This window comes from Electrophorus electricus, chromosome 14 (genome assembly GCF_013358815.1).
Source record: "Electrophorus electricus isolate fEleEle1 chromosome 14, fEleEle1.pri, whole genome shotgun sequence".
In the NCBI taxonomy this organism is placed as follows: Eukaryota; Metazoa; Chordata; class Actinopteri; order Gymnotiformes; family Gymnotidae; genus Electrophorus; species Electrophorus electricus.
In genome coordinates this window covers 11,675,610-11,691,644 of record NC_049548.1, presented here as the reverse complement: position 1 = coordinate 11,691,644, position 16,035 = coordinate 11,675,610, and the positions used below count along the sequence as shown (strand labels likewise).

Sequence of the window (16,035 nt, the reverse complement as noted above, 5' to 3'; positions counted from 1 at the left end):
AAACACAGTTCTAAAGAGGCCAAATGTCACCATGTCGCCAGTAGATGGCAGTATGTACAGATAAATAGCATTTTTAACCAATTAACAAATTTTAAAGTTTCCCAATTTATGAGGAAAAAACACCAAATGCCAAATAAGATTATTGGTGAATACCTGATTTTTGTAACCTTTTCTATGTCTTAATTATCTAATTTTTTTAAATCTCTCAATTATGTTTTTATTTATAATTTTTTTTTTATATGTGGGTGAAGCCACTGAGAGTGGGATGATGTGTCCAATCCCTCCTCATTTGAACACTAGAGTACTGCTCCTCCCTCTGGGCAGGCCTTCTCGCACACACCACTAGACCCTTACATCTGATCCAGAATGGAGCTGCGTGACACATCAGTCCTCTCAAGTTCACACAAGCCACTCTATTGCTGTGATCCTGTACTCGCTTGCATCAGATTTAAAACCCTGACACTGCCCGGCAAAGCCAAAATGGATTTGCTCCCTCCTCCCTGAAAGCACTTGTCTCACCCTGCACTGTAACTCACACCTTTGTGCCTCAAGTACTGCACCCCTCAAGAAACAGAGAAATCTCAAGATTCTTTTCTGTACTAGCACCTAGATGGTGAAATAACCTTCTACTACCTGTTCAGAAAATTCACCTCCGTAAAAAGCATTTGAACGATTGCTTTGCATTTCAAGGCACTGGATTAATGATTAATCCTACACTTTGTTGCATAAATACTGTGGTGGTGATACATTTATGTTTCATTCATATAATATTTTACTCATGTATTACACTTTATTTGTGTTTGTAATTAATCTATTAAGTATTATGAAAGTTTATGCTCTGGCTGTGTGTGTAAGAGGGCCTCTGTTCCAGACTTTGCAAGGGACTACACTCAAATATGGTAGACCTGACCCTGACCTTCACCAAACTGGACCAGATAATGCAGGCACTGATAGCCCATGAAAGAAGCAACAATCCACCTGTTTGTTTAAATGGAGTTGTCCTATGGCTCTTCCTGTAGATAGTTGGTTACATCATCTTTATCTCAACAAACATGTCAGGACCTTTAAATTTTCATATATATATATATATATATATATATATATATATATATATATATATATATATATATATATATATATATATATGAACACTTGCCTGTATTTCCTTGTGTGCATTCTCTCTGGCAGGTTTCAATGGGATCCTCAATGGGACCATTAGACTCTGGCATAATGTTGTGGACCTAGCAGCTTAAACAGCCACTCTGGACCCATTACGCACAGTAGCTGCTGCCTTTCCAATTCATCCTTGCACTCCTAGAATTGAACAGATTCACTCTCTATGAGTTCACTTATTCGGGGGAACTGCAACAGTGGGAACAATAAGGCCATTGTTCTAGGGCAAGACAGATGTTGATGGTTGGGTGACAGAACTGCCCAAAACCTATCATGCCTCATTTCATTATTTTATATAACCAGCTGGAACATTTTGGGCCTGCTAATACCTGCCCCATGTTGCAGCAAACCTATTTGGCTATAAATTTAGAGTGACAGTTGTGCTTGAGTTCAGATCTGTGTTGAAAACAAAACCACTAAACAAAAGTGCTATGCTGTCCCTAGGACACCGACCTCAAATCTATTTAAATTACATTGGAACACTAACCCTTAGTGGTGTTTATAAGTAAACATCGGTGATTGTATATTTGTTCTCCCAATAGGTTGAGGCTTTTGCTTGTAAGTAAAGTGATGAAAAACATTAGGTAAAAGTCTTACATCCCATATCGCTCTCAAAAAAGTGGAATTATAAAATCTCAGTATAAGTTTCTCAAGTCCAGTAGAACAATTCGATCAGCATGCTTCTACTTAGAGCATGCACTTAGGAAATTTATAATCTATGCACCATTCCTGTAATGTACCCTTAGATCTCAGCCCCTTGGCATCACACTTCCAAGTAAAAACCAATAATATTAACCAAATAAAGAGTGCTTATACTAACACTAACAAGTTAAATCCTGCTGCTACTAACAGTAACCAGTTAAAGTCTGTTCATGGTAACACTAATCATTTAAAGCCTGCTCATATTAACAGTAACCACTAGTCATCATATTTAATATCCAAACAATTTTTATGACTGTATCTGGTTCTACCATATCTGTTAATTCACCAATTTAGAAAAAAATTATATATATATATATATATATATATATATATATATATATATATATATATATATATATATATATATATATATATATATATATATATATTTGCCACATTTTCCAAGAATATTGCAGTAACATTAGTGAGGTATGGTGCTCTTTGTAGTTCTACTTACTGGTAAATTAGAGATGAGTAAGAGCAGAACTGATCTCATCATAATCTGCCCTCTCTGGTTAAGTGGATGGGAGGGGCAGTAGCTCTCAAGTAGGTAGTGTCTCATGAGCAACAGCTCTACTTTCTACTCTTCATTTCAAATACCATTCATGAGCACCACTAGTTATGCCAACAATATGACAGGGGTTTTTTTTAGATATTGTTTTTCCCACTCTGTTTGACTGGTTCATTTTTGCAGAGCTTTTAGACTGTAGAATTTGTGCAAAATGAAATACATTTAATCAGCTACTCTTCTGACAGTATCATTATTATCAATGAATACCAACTTCAATGTGCAGTGATTAAAATATGGCTCAGGCTTTACTATATACACACTTACCTAATTTTCTCATTTCTCCCCAGTTGCCTAGTACCTGCTTGTCTCTGTGTGTGTGAGTGTGTGTGTGTGTGTGTGTGTGTGTGTGTGTGTGTGTGTGTGTGTGTGTGTGTGTGTGTGTGTGTGTGTGTTACAGTGGACAGCGATAGGATGTGGGGATGGTTGCACAGTCACTGAGATAAATTTAAACCCTAAACATCATATAAAGATTCACACAAACAGCTAAGATTTTCTGAGTGGGAGGGGCACAACTCCAATGGGAAGCGTGAAACTCAGACTTGTATCCTCTCTGTGACCTGTTGTCTAAGTACTACATTCAGCTTTATAGCAAAATCAATTGTGAAACCAAAGCATCAATACGACAGCAGGCATAGTGCACACAGGGCAGTAACATTAGTTTAAATGGGAGATGAGCTATAGCCGATCTTGTCACGGTAGCCTTTGCCTCCCCTGAAGCAACGGCTCTTGCCATGAGGGTAAGAAACTAAAGCTTAGGGGAGCAGGCAGCCTTTCTGAAGGGGATGGGGTTTTTTTTTTAATTGCATTAGAACAAAAATTCATTTTTGCTATATTTTGATATATGTTGAGAAATGGTATGCTTAAATAATTTCCTTTAATTGTTTAATTGTTGGATTCAGTGCAGGTGAATATATATGCCATTATGTTGCCATTATTTGGCAGTATGCTGGGGCGCGCACTTAAATGCTAAGTCTAAAGACTAAAAAAGGTCAGTGTTGCGAGCAGTTTTTGAATATGCTATTTGCTAGTGCAGTGCTAGTTGAGATAGATGCCACTAATAATATTGCCCTTGTGTACTTTGATGATGTGTGCTGGACCTGTGATAATGTGTGTTTATGCAAACTCTGAGCATGAGCATTCAAACCTATTAGTAGAGTACTCAGATCCACTGCACATTGGTCCATAAATGTTTACTATAAAGTGATCAGTTTCTTTATGTGGTTATACTACAGATATAACCCTACAGGTTAACCTGTTAGTGTTGTAGTGTCAACATCCAAAAAGAGACAAAACATTTCCACGTCTGTCTCTTCTTGGGAAAATGGGAGGAAAACAATCGACAAGAAAAACACTTGGGGGGTGGGGGGTACAACACATTTATAAAATGCTAATATAACAATTATAAAGGACACTACTAACTAAAATAAACACACATAGACAGTATAAAAAAATTCTAAACATTGATGTTTAACTAATTGACATTGTGCAGGGAGGCACACCAGATTCTCACTGTGCCCTCCCCATTCTCTTTCTCAAGCTATTGGCCTGCCACCACATAGCTCCTCCCGCTCCCCAAGCGTCAGTCATCCCTGGAGACCCACATAGCCCCAACACAGCACCTGAACCTTTCCTTGGCAGCAGGCAGCCCCAGTATAGAGCGAGGACAACAGCAACAGTGCTTCACTCACCCGCCTCTGCTACTCTCCATGTTTTCCATCTTCCCCTTCATCTGCAGAATCGTCAATACTGATGAAGGTGATGATGATCATGTGCGCTGCCCCCTGCCCATGGAGTTTCGCCAACCAGAGCTCTGGTGCTGCGAGTTCAGTTCCTCCAGAACCAGTGGCTTGAAGGCTACCAATGAAGGCCACATTGCCAGGAAGCCCAAACTTTCTGCCTCTGTTCTACTGCTCAGCACCACTGCAACTGTGCAGAGTATATATCACTATAGCGTGGTAGGTGGATGTGTGCTTTCTTTGCCATTCCCATTGTCTCTGTCTTGCCAGGAGCAAGCCCAGCTCCACTATTGCGCTTTACTATGCTGCTTTCAACGCCATCCTCCCCAGTCATCCTCCTCACTCATAGCTGGCTGGTCACGTCAGGCAGAAGGCAGGCATAGTGCTCAGCACCTCTTCCTCCAGGCTGTGTCTCCTTCACCATCCTCTCTCAAGTTCTTTGATGAACCATTCAGTTTCATCCAGCTCGGCAGCTCCATGCTTCTTCTGATTGAGAGTGTCAGTGCAAAAGAAGAGATAGAAGACATTTTTTGCTTGCGAGCAACTGTTTTATTGAGGCTTACACATAGAAAAAAAGCAGAATGGGACTAAAACTAAAATGCTAATATAACAAAAAAAGGACACAACAAACTAACAATTAAAATAAACACATATGTACACAAATCATTGACTGACTAAATTAGTACTTATTGTAGGCTATTGTTTATGTTGTTTAACAAACTAGCACTTATTGTTTATAGCACTTATCAAGATAGACCTTATGTATTTTGTACTTCTAGGTATCAGCATTCATCCATGTATTCTACAGTATTCTAGTTCATTGGTATGTCTGATTCTAACCTACTGTACTAGGATATATTGTATGAGTAAATGACAAAGCACTTTTGTAAATCGCTCTGGATAAGAGCGTATGCTAAATGCCGTAAATGTAAATGTAAATCAACAATTTTAAAACAATTCTAAATATTGTTTTTTTTAACCCATTTGCAGTCTCTGGGGTGCATGGCATACAGTCTCACTATGCTTTCTCTCTCTCTCTCTCTCTCTCTCTCTCTCTCTCTCTCTCTCTCTCTCTCTCTCTCCCCCAATCTCTCTCCCCCACTCTCTCAAGCCAGTGGCCTGCTACCATATAATTGTTTCAGGGATTTAGCTTGGCCACATGACTGTCTTCACAAGAAATTGCAGTTTATCAACTAGCTGTCACACTATTGAGAAAAATAGCAAAACGTGCACAAAAGCTATATCACAGAATGTGTGAGGCACATGAGGTTTGCTATAATGTTTCTCATGTATCAAATATCACCACAGTCTGAACAGTTAACATGGCTAGTCAGTTAGTGGGAGGTGTGCACTCCTTTACATCACGTATGGTGACATTTGTGTGAAGTCAGCATTAGTGTGAATGTACAGCAGTAGGGGGTGCTGCCCTAGTAGTGCAGCTGTTTGTCAAGCTGACGGAGTTGTTCCATGAAGCCGGTGTTTGGGCAGATATGCCTGTTCTGTGCTATGGCTTTGATGGCTTCCACAAGTGTCATGTTCTCGTGGATCATCAGGTATGCCAGCACCAGCGTAGATGACCGACTCAGACCCATCGCACAGTGCACCAGCACCTTACCTGCAAACATATATAAAACATGACACAAATACCTGCAAATAGCTCAGCTCAGACATTACATAAACACCAGCAAGTAGCTCAGTTTAAATACATCTTACCTACAAAGTAGCAGAGATCAATCATGATTCAAAGACTACACAAATCTACAACATAACATTTCACAAATACCCTTCCCAGCAAACAAATTTAAAACTATACAAACACCATAACTACAAAAACTTGCAGATCCAACAGTGCAACAACACCTTACCTACAAAAATATGAGCAAATGCATCTTGCCTTAAAATTACATAGAGATCTAATCCCTCACAAAGCAACTCAGTGCTGGAAAATGGATGACACAGCAAAGCAGTAAATACTAATGGCAACTGTTTATGTGGGGCATGCACTTCACCTTTACCTTGGATGGGTTTAACACAGAGATTTGAAAATGAATGTATTTTACAGTTAAAGGCTAGATTCTATATGCACATGAAATTTCTTCTCCTCACCTCTTGGAGTGCTCACAGCATTCTTAATGAAGTTAGCAGAAGAGTAGAAAAACGGGCTCATGTCAAAGGACGGCATGTCAAAGGCCTCCACACCATGGTAGGCAATGTTCATGTCTCTGTAGAAACTGGGTCCAGTGTTTATGTTGTATTTCCCATGGGCTGCATTCAGCACATGTGAAATATTCAGGTCCTTTAGCATGTGTTTGTCTTTCGCTGCATACCTGAAAGACGGATCATTTAAAAGACCAGTTTGGCTGAAATAGTCTAACAATATGACAGGCAGTGTTTCTTGTGCTTCTAATCTTCTATTTATTGTTAGTTAAATGATCAAACCAGTTTTAACCAACCATCCGGAAGATTTACCCTTCTGTTGGGTTTAACCTATATGTAGCATAACCAGCTAAATAGGTGCTTTGTAAGACAGTAATTAGTTGGATCAGGTGTAGTCATAGTTGTAACCAAACTCTGCAGAACACCAGGTGCCTAGAAGCATGTTGGTGACCTGGTAGTCACCAGGAGAGAACTGGTGAGCAGTCTTACATATCTCCTATGTAGATCCCTGGTCTGACTTCATCGAGATGGCCGCTGGTGCCAGGTTTAATCCACAGTAGTCTCTCTAACTCAGAGGCAGGTGGAGTCTCATACCTGCCCTCCCCCTGACCGAGGTATCTGCTCCGTGGCATGGCCGTCACCTATTTCACCTTCTGTTACTGCTTCCAGCTGATTCTGCTTTTACGTTCCTGGAGCACATTAAGGTACACAGTAACTCTGTGAGCTTCTAATTATAAGACGTTGCCCTTATGTCAACAGATGCCCTTTCTTCTAAGAAGTTATTTATTTGTAATTGCTGTGTAACAGTGAGGTTATCATTCTTAATGCCCCACCATAATCAAACTGTGCTTGACTTTTAAACATTTTTAAACATACGATTATTTCCTTTTATGCAATCACAGGAATATCCAGCACTCTGTAGCATAGCAAGATCAGGGAAATATTGTCCATCCAGGCAAACTGACCAATAAAATCATTCATATTTTTAAAGTGTTTGAATTAATTAAAATCTGACTAAAACAATTTTAGAATATAAAATGTATGTCCCTTTGCATTGCAGCAAAACAATAGCATTTTTTTTCCCAGCATGATCAGTCTTACACAACTCACTGTGTAATGCAAGAAGTAGCAGCTCAAATATCTCACTGTCTCATGAGACAAGATTTTAGTGCATACAGGTATCTAACATGTTTGTAAGTTACCTGATTTTTTTTTTTTCAAATTCCAGAACACGTTAATGCATCATCTCCCAAACAGACCAAGTTTTTTGAGAAGGAAAGAAAGTTGTGAATCGGTAATGTAGGACCTGTGGTAGGAGCAGCATGTCTGCCAGGTCGTTCCTGTGTGTGTGGCTATGTGTGTATAGTTGTGAGTGAGTAAGAGAGAGAGAGAGAGAGAGAGAGAGAGAGAGAGAGAGAGAGAGAGAGAGAGAGAGAGAGAGAGAGAGAGAGAGAGAGAGAGAGAGAGAGAGAGAGAGAGAGAGAGAGAGAGAGATCTAGCCCTGTAGGAGAAATACCCCATGCTTCTCAGGACAATTGAGTGCCAGAGTGAGGTCCAGTTGTGTTTATTATACTTTGACTTGAACCATTTCCTGAGCGTAGTCGGGTCACTGCTTGGCTTGTTGCTGTTGTTTTAAAGTGTCGTATCTGAAAGACCAAGCCCTTTGCATGTCTTTTTCCGTACATGCGCCGCTATTTAAGGCTGCTTTCCTGTTGGTTGAGGTATTTGGGGCTGCTTTCCTATTGGCTTAGGTATTTTGTGACAGCCTTGTAAACTAGCTGCCTTCATTCCTATCAAGCAAAGCTATTTATAAATAAGTGAGGTCTCTCTCCATATGCAAAATAGCACATTACCTCTATGTACTCCTAATCTCTAAATAAAGTATCATATATTTTTACTGGAGAAAAAAACTGTTCTAGTGCAGTGAATTTTATCCAGAGCTTTATTTTAGAGATAAGAAACAATGGCATTTATTTTTACTCACATCTTTATTCCTGTTTTCTCAGTGATCTTTTCTCTTTGGTCCATTTTGAGTAAGTTACAAAAGAATGTAGCAAAGGTCATACTTTGTCTTAATTTGCCTTCATATTGCTATATCAAATTGTACTCAAGTAAATGTGTCTCTGTGGTCTCCAGACAGTGTCTGCAGTATTGAGTACAATTCCCAAAACACTTCAAATGAGGCCAAATAGACTGTTTTACTATGATATGATCAACTTGCATTCACAATTAACCATACTGCAGTCTTAAAGAATATACGAGCATTTTTTCAAACTAATCTTCTGCATCCTTGTTAGACAATTACCACACAATATCTATTTCCCTGTACATGAGGAAGAATGGATAACTCAGAACACACTTATAATGGAAGCATAGAAGCAGTTGTGGAGACAGCTGCTAAATGTGAGGGAGGAATCTGTGGTAAGACATCATTGCTAGACTACTGTATACAGAGGCTCTGCCTAATCACTCCACACACCCATAAGGAAAATTAAAATATGCAGAATTATATAATTACTGTGTTGCATCAGCATGTTAAAGAGAAATAAAACTACAGCTTTGGTAAGTAATTTACTCATGTTTACGTTATCCTAAGATACTTATCATTAAAGTGTAACAGTTGTTGCTTTAAATGTTTGTTATATGGTCATGCATTTCAAATGTCTATTGAGGAAACCAACAACTGCCCTTGAGATTCCATTATAAATATCAATAGGCTTTTAATTATTTCCTCAGCACACAGAAATCCATCAAATTTATGGTCCATGATAATTAATACGCTGTAGATATTGTCAGTAATAAAGTTGAAGAATGATGGAATATTAATTTAAGAGCAGTATCATCAACTGACACTGAGCACAATCATTTGGATATCTGATTCCTATAACTAGTCTTTACGTAGAGTGTACTTGGCTCAGTCTCCATACTGTGCTACCCAAAGACGCAGATGTTTGTGTTATAGTGCATCACATAGAAGACTGTGACATCTACATTATGTCTTAGTTTTGAAGACCTATGTAGTTAATTTTATGTTTACTATTATAACAAGCCCGTGCTTCTATTATATTGATTCAGCTAGTTTTTTTGCCATTATCTTATTGGCTAAGTTATTCCATGCATTTATCATTTTTCCACCAAAAGTTGATGCTGCTGCACCATTGGCTCATCCATTTTATGAGACATTGTTACGTCCCTCATAAATCATAATGACTTCTAAGAAAAAGGTATGCATTCCTTGTGTATGCAAAACCATGAAATATTTGGGTCACGTTACCATGTAGATCTATTATGGTCTGTATTGTTTGTTTGCTTACAGTAAGAGCTTTCAGCTTCAGTCCTGCCTGGGACTAGTGTCAGGTTTTCATAACCGAGCATACCATATCCAGCTTTTTAAGGGCATGACAATGAGCCTGATGAGCTAGATTAGCTGGGTTAGAGTATGAAAACAGAAACCATACAGAACAGTGGGACTGCAGGACAGGAGCTGAAAGCCCATGGTTTACAGCAGAATGCAGGTCTTTCTCTTTCGCTTTAGCTGGAGATCTAAGTCCAGGAGCAAGGCCAGGAAATTCCTGTTGGGGTAGATGGCTCGCTTCTGGATGATGCGCTGGATGGCTGATCTCAGGGGCATGTGGTGGTACAGCATCAGGTACGCCAACACCAGGGTTGACGAGCGGCTCATACCCATAATGCAATGCACCAGCACCTTTCCTGGAGAAGGCATTAAGTACATAACAGTTAAATTCAGTATTTTGAAATTTACCATATATTGAGTTACCAGTGTATTAGCTATTCCTGTCTAGATAACATCAGTTTTGGTTATGCTAGAAGGGGTTAGTGACAGCTATCATACCACATTCAGAGCCACTAAGGTCACTCTTCCCATTCAAGTACTCAATAGATCAATAAATGATCATGTGATATGACTTGTTAGGATGTACAGTCAGTGTGAAGATTGGGTGTGTAAATAATGAAATGGTAACTCAGTTTATATTTGCTCCTATTACTGTTTGTGATTTTAATGATTAATATCAAAAGACAACAACATAATGAACAGTGACATCTCAGCACAGTGGTCTGAGCTTGTGACGGATGACTGAAGGGTTACTGCTGATTCCAGGAAGACACCATAAGCAGCTTGCCCGGGTTTACACTGAAACAGCTCACTGAGATAACTGAACCCCATGTTATGCCATGGTTATGATCGTAATCACCTCGGTCCTCTCTGCTAAGATGTATACTCTCACTGCATCTTTCTGGGATAAATAAATGGTTAAAATGACTCAGGCGTCTATTCTATAAATAAATAAATAAATAGCAGCCTCTTATTTAAGGGGTCAGAGTGCAAAGTTTAAGCCCTGAAGTTTAATGCAATAATAATAATAATAATATTATTATTATTATTATTATTATTATTATTATTATTATTAATAATAATTCATTTTAATTTTCTTATAAATAACCCAGTTTCTAAATTGTATCATTGCACTTTTATAAATAAAAAGAGCAATATCTAACAATCCAAAGAATTCATAGATTTGTGTCTTGATCATACATTGAGTGAGCACAGTAACATAGAAATATACTACACACTTCAGTACCCTCTTACTGTATCTCTGATTTTAACAAATGGTTCTGTTATTAGCAATTATCTCTTAATTTTAAAGATATGGGGATATGACTCCGGGTTAGGGTGATCCCCTTCATTTCATGTCCCAATATTTAGAATTAGGGCATTTTACTGAGTTGCTTCTTTACTGTAGTGGGTAGAACTGTAGAAGGGTCTGTGATTCCCAGGTGGGATTCTCTCACCATCAGGCGATTTCAGGCCTTTGTGGATAAAATCTGCTGCCAGTCTAAAGTAAATGTCCAGGTCGAAGTGAGATGAGTCCTCTGCAGGAATCCCACAGTACACGAAGCTGCTTCCATAGAACTTCTGGTCCCCAATGCTACCCAGCTTGGAGTGGGCGGCGTTCAGGACATGAGTGATCCCGAGGCACTGCAGTGCCGTCCTGTTCTGGGCGATTCTTCTACAGATGGAGGGGAACCATTTCAGAGGAGAGAGGAGATAAATGGCTCTGCAGGACAGCCATGTTCTGGCCAGCTTTATAGGAAAGTGTGTCCACACTGCTCCAGCATATGGTTGAGGAGCAGTGAAAGTTTTAAAATATCAAAATATCAAACATATTATACACTGTCTACTTCATTTACCAGATTAAATAACCTATAGAATATTTAACCATCTAAGAAAATTATTCAAATGCATTCAGTTTCAGATTACAGTTAACCTGCATAAAATAATAGTCAGTAGAGTCGTCCAAGTCCACAATCTGAGTACTTAAAGTTAATATTACTTTCAAAAGCTTATATTTAAGTTTTATTTTGTTGATGGCCTTTTTCACATAATCAAAGACCTACTAACGATCAGTGTTGTTCTATTTTATTAATATTTTATCTTGTTCTAAGGAGATATATGCGAGATTTTTAATCATTTTCAGATTGTTGCCCAATTGTTTAGACCTAGAAGATTGATATTTTGTATTTCACCAAGTAGACAATAACATGTATTACATCTTTATGTTGCTTAATCAGCATTATTAACTATGAATATGATATCAGATCTGCACAGTAGTTCCCAGTTAAGTCCCAGTTCCTAATTAATGGAATCATCAGCTGCATGGTTAAATAAAGATCACGGTTCCCACAGGTCATGGAATTTCTGGAAAATTCCATTTAAGAGGTCTATTCCAGACATGGGATTTGATCATTTTTTCGGACAGGTCATAGTATATCAGGGAATGTTGTTTGCAGCTTTTTGCAGCAAATGTTAGATCCTATTTATGAAAAATGTTATATTTTCACAGATTTCCTATATTGTGAGTGGTTGTTATGGTTACTTGATCTTTTATGCACCTATTTAAAAGTGACCTGTTTGTATATTAAGTCATGGAGATTCGGCTTTTTAAATCAATGAAAGTCAGGGTAAAGTCAGGGTAAAGTCAGGCAATTTGACATTTGACATGGAACCCAGAAAGTTGTTTGTTGATGTTTGTTGAAACAGCAAGTTTCTCTCATATATTAAGACCTCATGCTCATACACATTGTATGACCATGAGGTCTTAATATACTTAACATACTGTTTGTAGCAGCTGTATTTCAGTACAAACAAGTAAGTGAAAACTGTATATAGTGAATGTTGCTTGTGGTCAGAGGTGGGAAGTTCAGGATCAGAAAGCAAAAGTCCTCCCCACGATTTTGTTTGAACCACCAATATTTGCTAATTAACTCAAACCAGTAAATATAATTAATTAGTGAAATCAGATGGATGCCACAGACACAGCAGGACTTTTAGATACTTTTTGAAGCGGAACTCAGCCTACGTACCTCTACATACAGCTGAAACTTCTCAGCTGTCTGTAGTTCACTGTCAAACAGGAGACGGGGGTAGTCTGTACGTACACATTTCCAATGTACAGGTTCGGCCAGACCTCGTCTATCTGGTGAAGATCCAGAGTACAGGAGTCCAAAACTTTCTCCAGGTCTTTCACTGACAGGTACTCCGTCCTCTTATTCCTTCGAGCTGTCATTTCAGTGGTGATGAGGCCACTCTGGGTGAGCGTAGTGCCAGAGAAGCCATCGCCGGTGATGGTGGACAGCAGGTGCTGCCTGCTGCACCACTTCCACATTTAGTCTATCAGTGTTGTATTACTCATACGCACATGGGCTTTAGAGCCCACATGCCAAAACCTTTAGTTCACATGCATACGAGCATATACACGTAGAGGACAGGCACACACAAGTACTTTCTCAGACACCTAAACACAGCTCAAACACATTCACCCTCCTGAAGCATCTTCTGTATGCTCAAATGGAATCCAGCATCAAAGACTATTGTATCATATGGGACTGAACAAAAACAAATTGGTGATTTAGATCCATCATCTTTATTGATCATCACTGATGGGGAGGGAAAACTGTAGCATTGTGTTAGAAGCCTACTACACGAACTAAATGTAATCATAGGTTCTGTGTTATGTATGCCTGTCATTATTTGTAAATGCCTGTTCACTTTGTGCCATATAATGTCATGTCCAGCGCTCGGAGCTGCTTCAGGAATCCTCGGTTGGGAAAGATCCACCTGTTCTCTTTCACAGTTTTAATAGCCTCCAGGAGGGGGAACTGCTGGTGGATCATCAGGTAGGCGAGGACCAACGAAGCAGACCGGCTCACGCCCACTGCGCAGTGCACAAGCAGCCGTGCTGAACACACACAAGCGATCAGAAATTCACCAACTCTCACCGAGTGTTTCATTGCTAACTGTATAACATACCTACAATGCTAAGGCCTTTTCACAACTGACATTAAAGTTTATCTATTCCTCTAGTACCAAGTCTCTGACCCTAACACCAATATGTTTGAAAGAGATAATGCACAACTCTGCCTACTCAGTAATGTGCGTATTACATAGTAAATAGTGCTTCACATAAACAGTATATAGTTTGATAATTTATTTTGTAAAGCAGATGTTTCTGAATATGTAGGTGTTCATGTAGCCTCCTCGGTTTTCCTGCTTATATTCAGATGATGGCATCAGACTTAGAGACACTTACCTATAACAGTTATGACTTTTTATACTGCACATTTGTCCCATATTAGGCCAATACTCTGGACACTGACAATATAAAAATATAATAAATATACTTAGGTAAATAACGATTGGATCGCAATGTGCATGCTCTGAAGCGGTAGCCACAGCTAAAGTAGCAAGAAGGCTAAATGCATCTGCTTATGGATGAGACTGGATCAAATCAAACATGATTTGTGCCTTTGCAGACTGGAAGAGCAGCCAGGAGGTTTACCTCCAGGTGAGCTCAGAACCTGGTGGATGTAGTCAGCACACGGACGGAAGTAAACTGACAGGTCAAATGCTGGCGAGTCGTCTGCTGGCACTCCACAGTACTCTACAGACGAGCCGTAAAACTCATGGCCGCCCTGGCAGTGCGTCTTCCCATGAGCCGCATTCAGCACGTGGGAAATCCCTAGCTTCCACAGGCCATAGCGATCATTGGCTATCGACCTACAAGCAGTAATCAGTATGATCAATACCCACAGATACATTCACATGAGCAGAGTAGAGGGTCATGTTAATGTATTCTTGTAGAATCTGTATTATATTCTTCATATTTGTGAAGGCCTATACCAACAATATAGGCACAGTTTCTGTATTCTCTGCTACAACTTGCGAATGATATGACTCTTCTCTGTCCTGGGTCCCAGATGGTGAGAAACCTCCACTGGCTGTACAAATATCAGAGTCCGTTAATGTCTTCAAACATAGACCAAACTAATCCTGAACTTATAAATTATTGTCTTGAAATTTCTGAATTTCACTACTGTGTTTCTTTGTCCCGGGTATCAGTGCTTATTTTTGTTTGGTACTGCACTTAGAATTACAAAATAAACACATTATTTCTTTCTATGTATTAGCAGTGACTCCAGTATCTAGTAGTGTTAGTGGTTTTTGGACTCTAATCTATTTGTACTGGCTAGAATGCATTAGTAGATGACAAAGCACCTTTATAAGCCATTGTGGATAAGAGCATGTACTAAATGTTATAAATGGAAATGTCAATGGAAAGGTAACTGTAATAAAAGGTGCATTACACCTGTCAGCCTAAATGTCTTACTTGCAAATAAAAAAATCTGCACATGACTAAGACTGTATTTATACATTTCACTGCATTAAATGGTAGAGGATCTCACAGAGTCACTCTCTCAGCTCCAAAACATATTGGGTGCCTCAAAAAATCCAGTATGCCCTCATCCTATATATATATATATATATATATATATATATATATATATATATATATATATATATATATATATATATATATATAAATTGCAGAACATCAAATTAACTGCTGTAGCGTACTCAACATGCCAACTTATTCAACTTGAAATTAAATTAAGTAAAACTTAAGCTGCAAGTTAAGCATATTAAACATATAATGGAATGTAAATTTTAAGATACTTTCATTATTTTAAGATATTAAGATATTCAGGGGATATTCTCAGACTCACTTTTTCGTTTCAAATTTGACATGTAGAAAAATGTTAAATAAATAAATAAATATATATATATATATATATATATATATATATATATATATATATATATATAAATAAAATAAAATAAAATAAAAAAGTTAAAAAGATGAATTCCTCTAAACCTAAACTCCAACCCTAGTCCTAACCTGAACCATAACACAAACACCACTCACATGTCTCCCAAGAACAGGTTGGGCCAGACTTGATCCACATGATTTCCACTCCGTTTCCCTCCGAACAGGAACCTCTCCAACGCCTTTATCGAGAGGGTTCCCTCTTTCATGCCGTCACACATACTTATGCTGACCCTGCACTAAACTTTGTCACACACTGCACAGACTACGTCCAGATGGTGCTGATATTAGTACATTGACAGGGGCAGGTGCAACCTATTGCACTGAAATTAAACCCCTAAATGCTTGTAGTTAGAGGCGAAGGAGTAGCAGCAATCATAAAAAAGAACGCCAAATTGGTGCCAGAACGAATTAACAAATGTTCAATTTAAAAGTAAGTTTTTCTCTGCACGTCCCCATGTAACCAGTGGATGTCAGTGTTTTGGCAGAAGGCCTGTGCGGTGTCATCTGA

The 16,035-nt window shown here is 38.7% G+C and overlaps 3 protein-coding genes across 4 annotated transcripts; all 3 read right to left on the bottom strand.

Moving 5' to 3' along the window:
* Positions 1-5,092: 5,092 nt before the first annotated feature.
* Positions 5,093-7,676, bottom strand: LOC113576342 (dual specificity phosphatase DUPD1-like). Of its 2 annotated transcripts, none has more exons than XM_027008376.2 (4): positions 7,542-7,676; positions 6,829-7,028; positions 6,289-6,509; positions 5,093-5,797 (listed from the first exon to the last, which is right to left on the bottom strand). In XM_027008376.2, the coding sequence occupies exons 2-4, from the start codon at positions 6,969-6,971 to the stop codon at positions 5,610-5,612; spliced, it is 552 nt and encodes a 183-aa protein (XP_026864177.2). In that variant the 5' UTR covers positions 6,972-7,028; positions 7,542-7,676; the 3' UTR covers positions 5,093-5,609. The 2 variants fall into 2 exon arrangements, with proteins under 2 accessions (XP_026864177.2, XP_035389663.1); XM_035533770.1 differs by having other exon boundaries at positions 6,934-7,028.
* A 632-nt stretch (positions 7,677-8,308) lies between these two features.
* On the bottom strand, positions 8,309-13,120 carry LOC113576341 (dual specificity protein phosphatase 13-like). Its single transcript, XM_027008375.2, has 3 exons — positions 12,799-13,120; positions 11,152-11,369; positions 8,309-10,050 (listed from the first exon to the last, which is right to left on the bottom strand). Exons 1-3 carry the CDS (start codon positions 13,023-13,025, stop codon positions 9,839-9,841), a joined length of 657 nt encoding a protein of 218 aa, XP_026864176.2. The 5' UTR covers positions 13,026-13,120; the 3' UTR covers positions 8,309-9,838.
* A 137-nt stretch (positions 13,121-13,257) lies between these two features.
* On the bottom strand, positions 13,258-15,827 carry LOC113576343 (dual specificity protein phosphatase 13). Its single transcript, XM_027008377.2, has 3 exons — positions 15,624-15,827; positions 14,199-14,416; positions 13,258-13,598 (listed from the first exon to the last, which is right to left on the bottom strand). Exons 1-3 carry the CDS (start codon positions 15,743-15,745, stop codon positions 13,405-13,407), a joined length of 534 nt encoding a protein of 177 aa, XP_026864178.1. The 5' UTR covers positions 15,746-15,827; the 3' UTR covers positions 13,258-13,404.
* Positions 15,828-16,035: the final 208 nt, after the last annotated feature.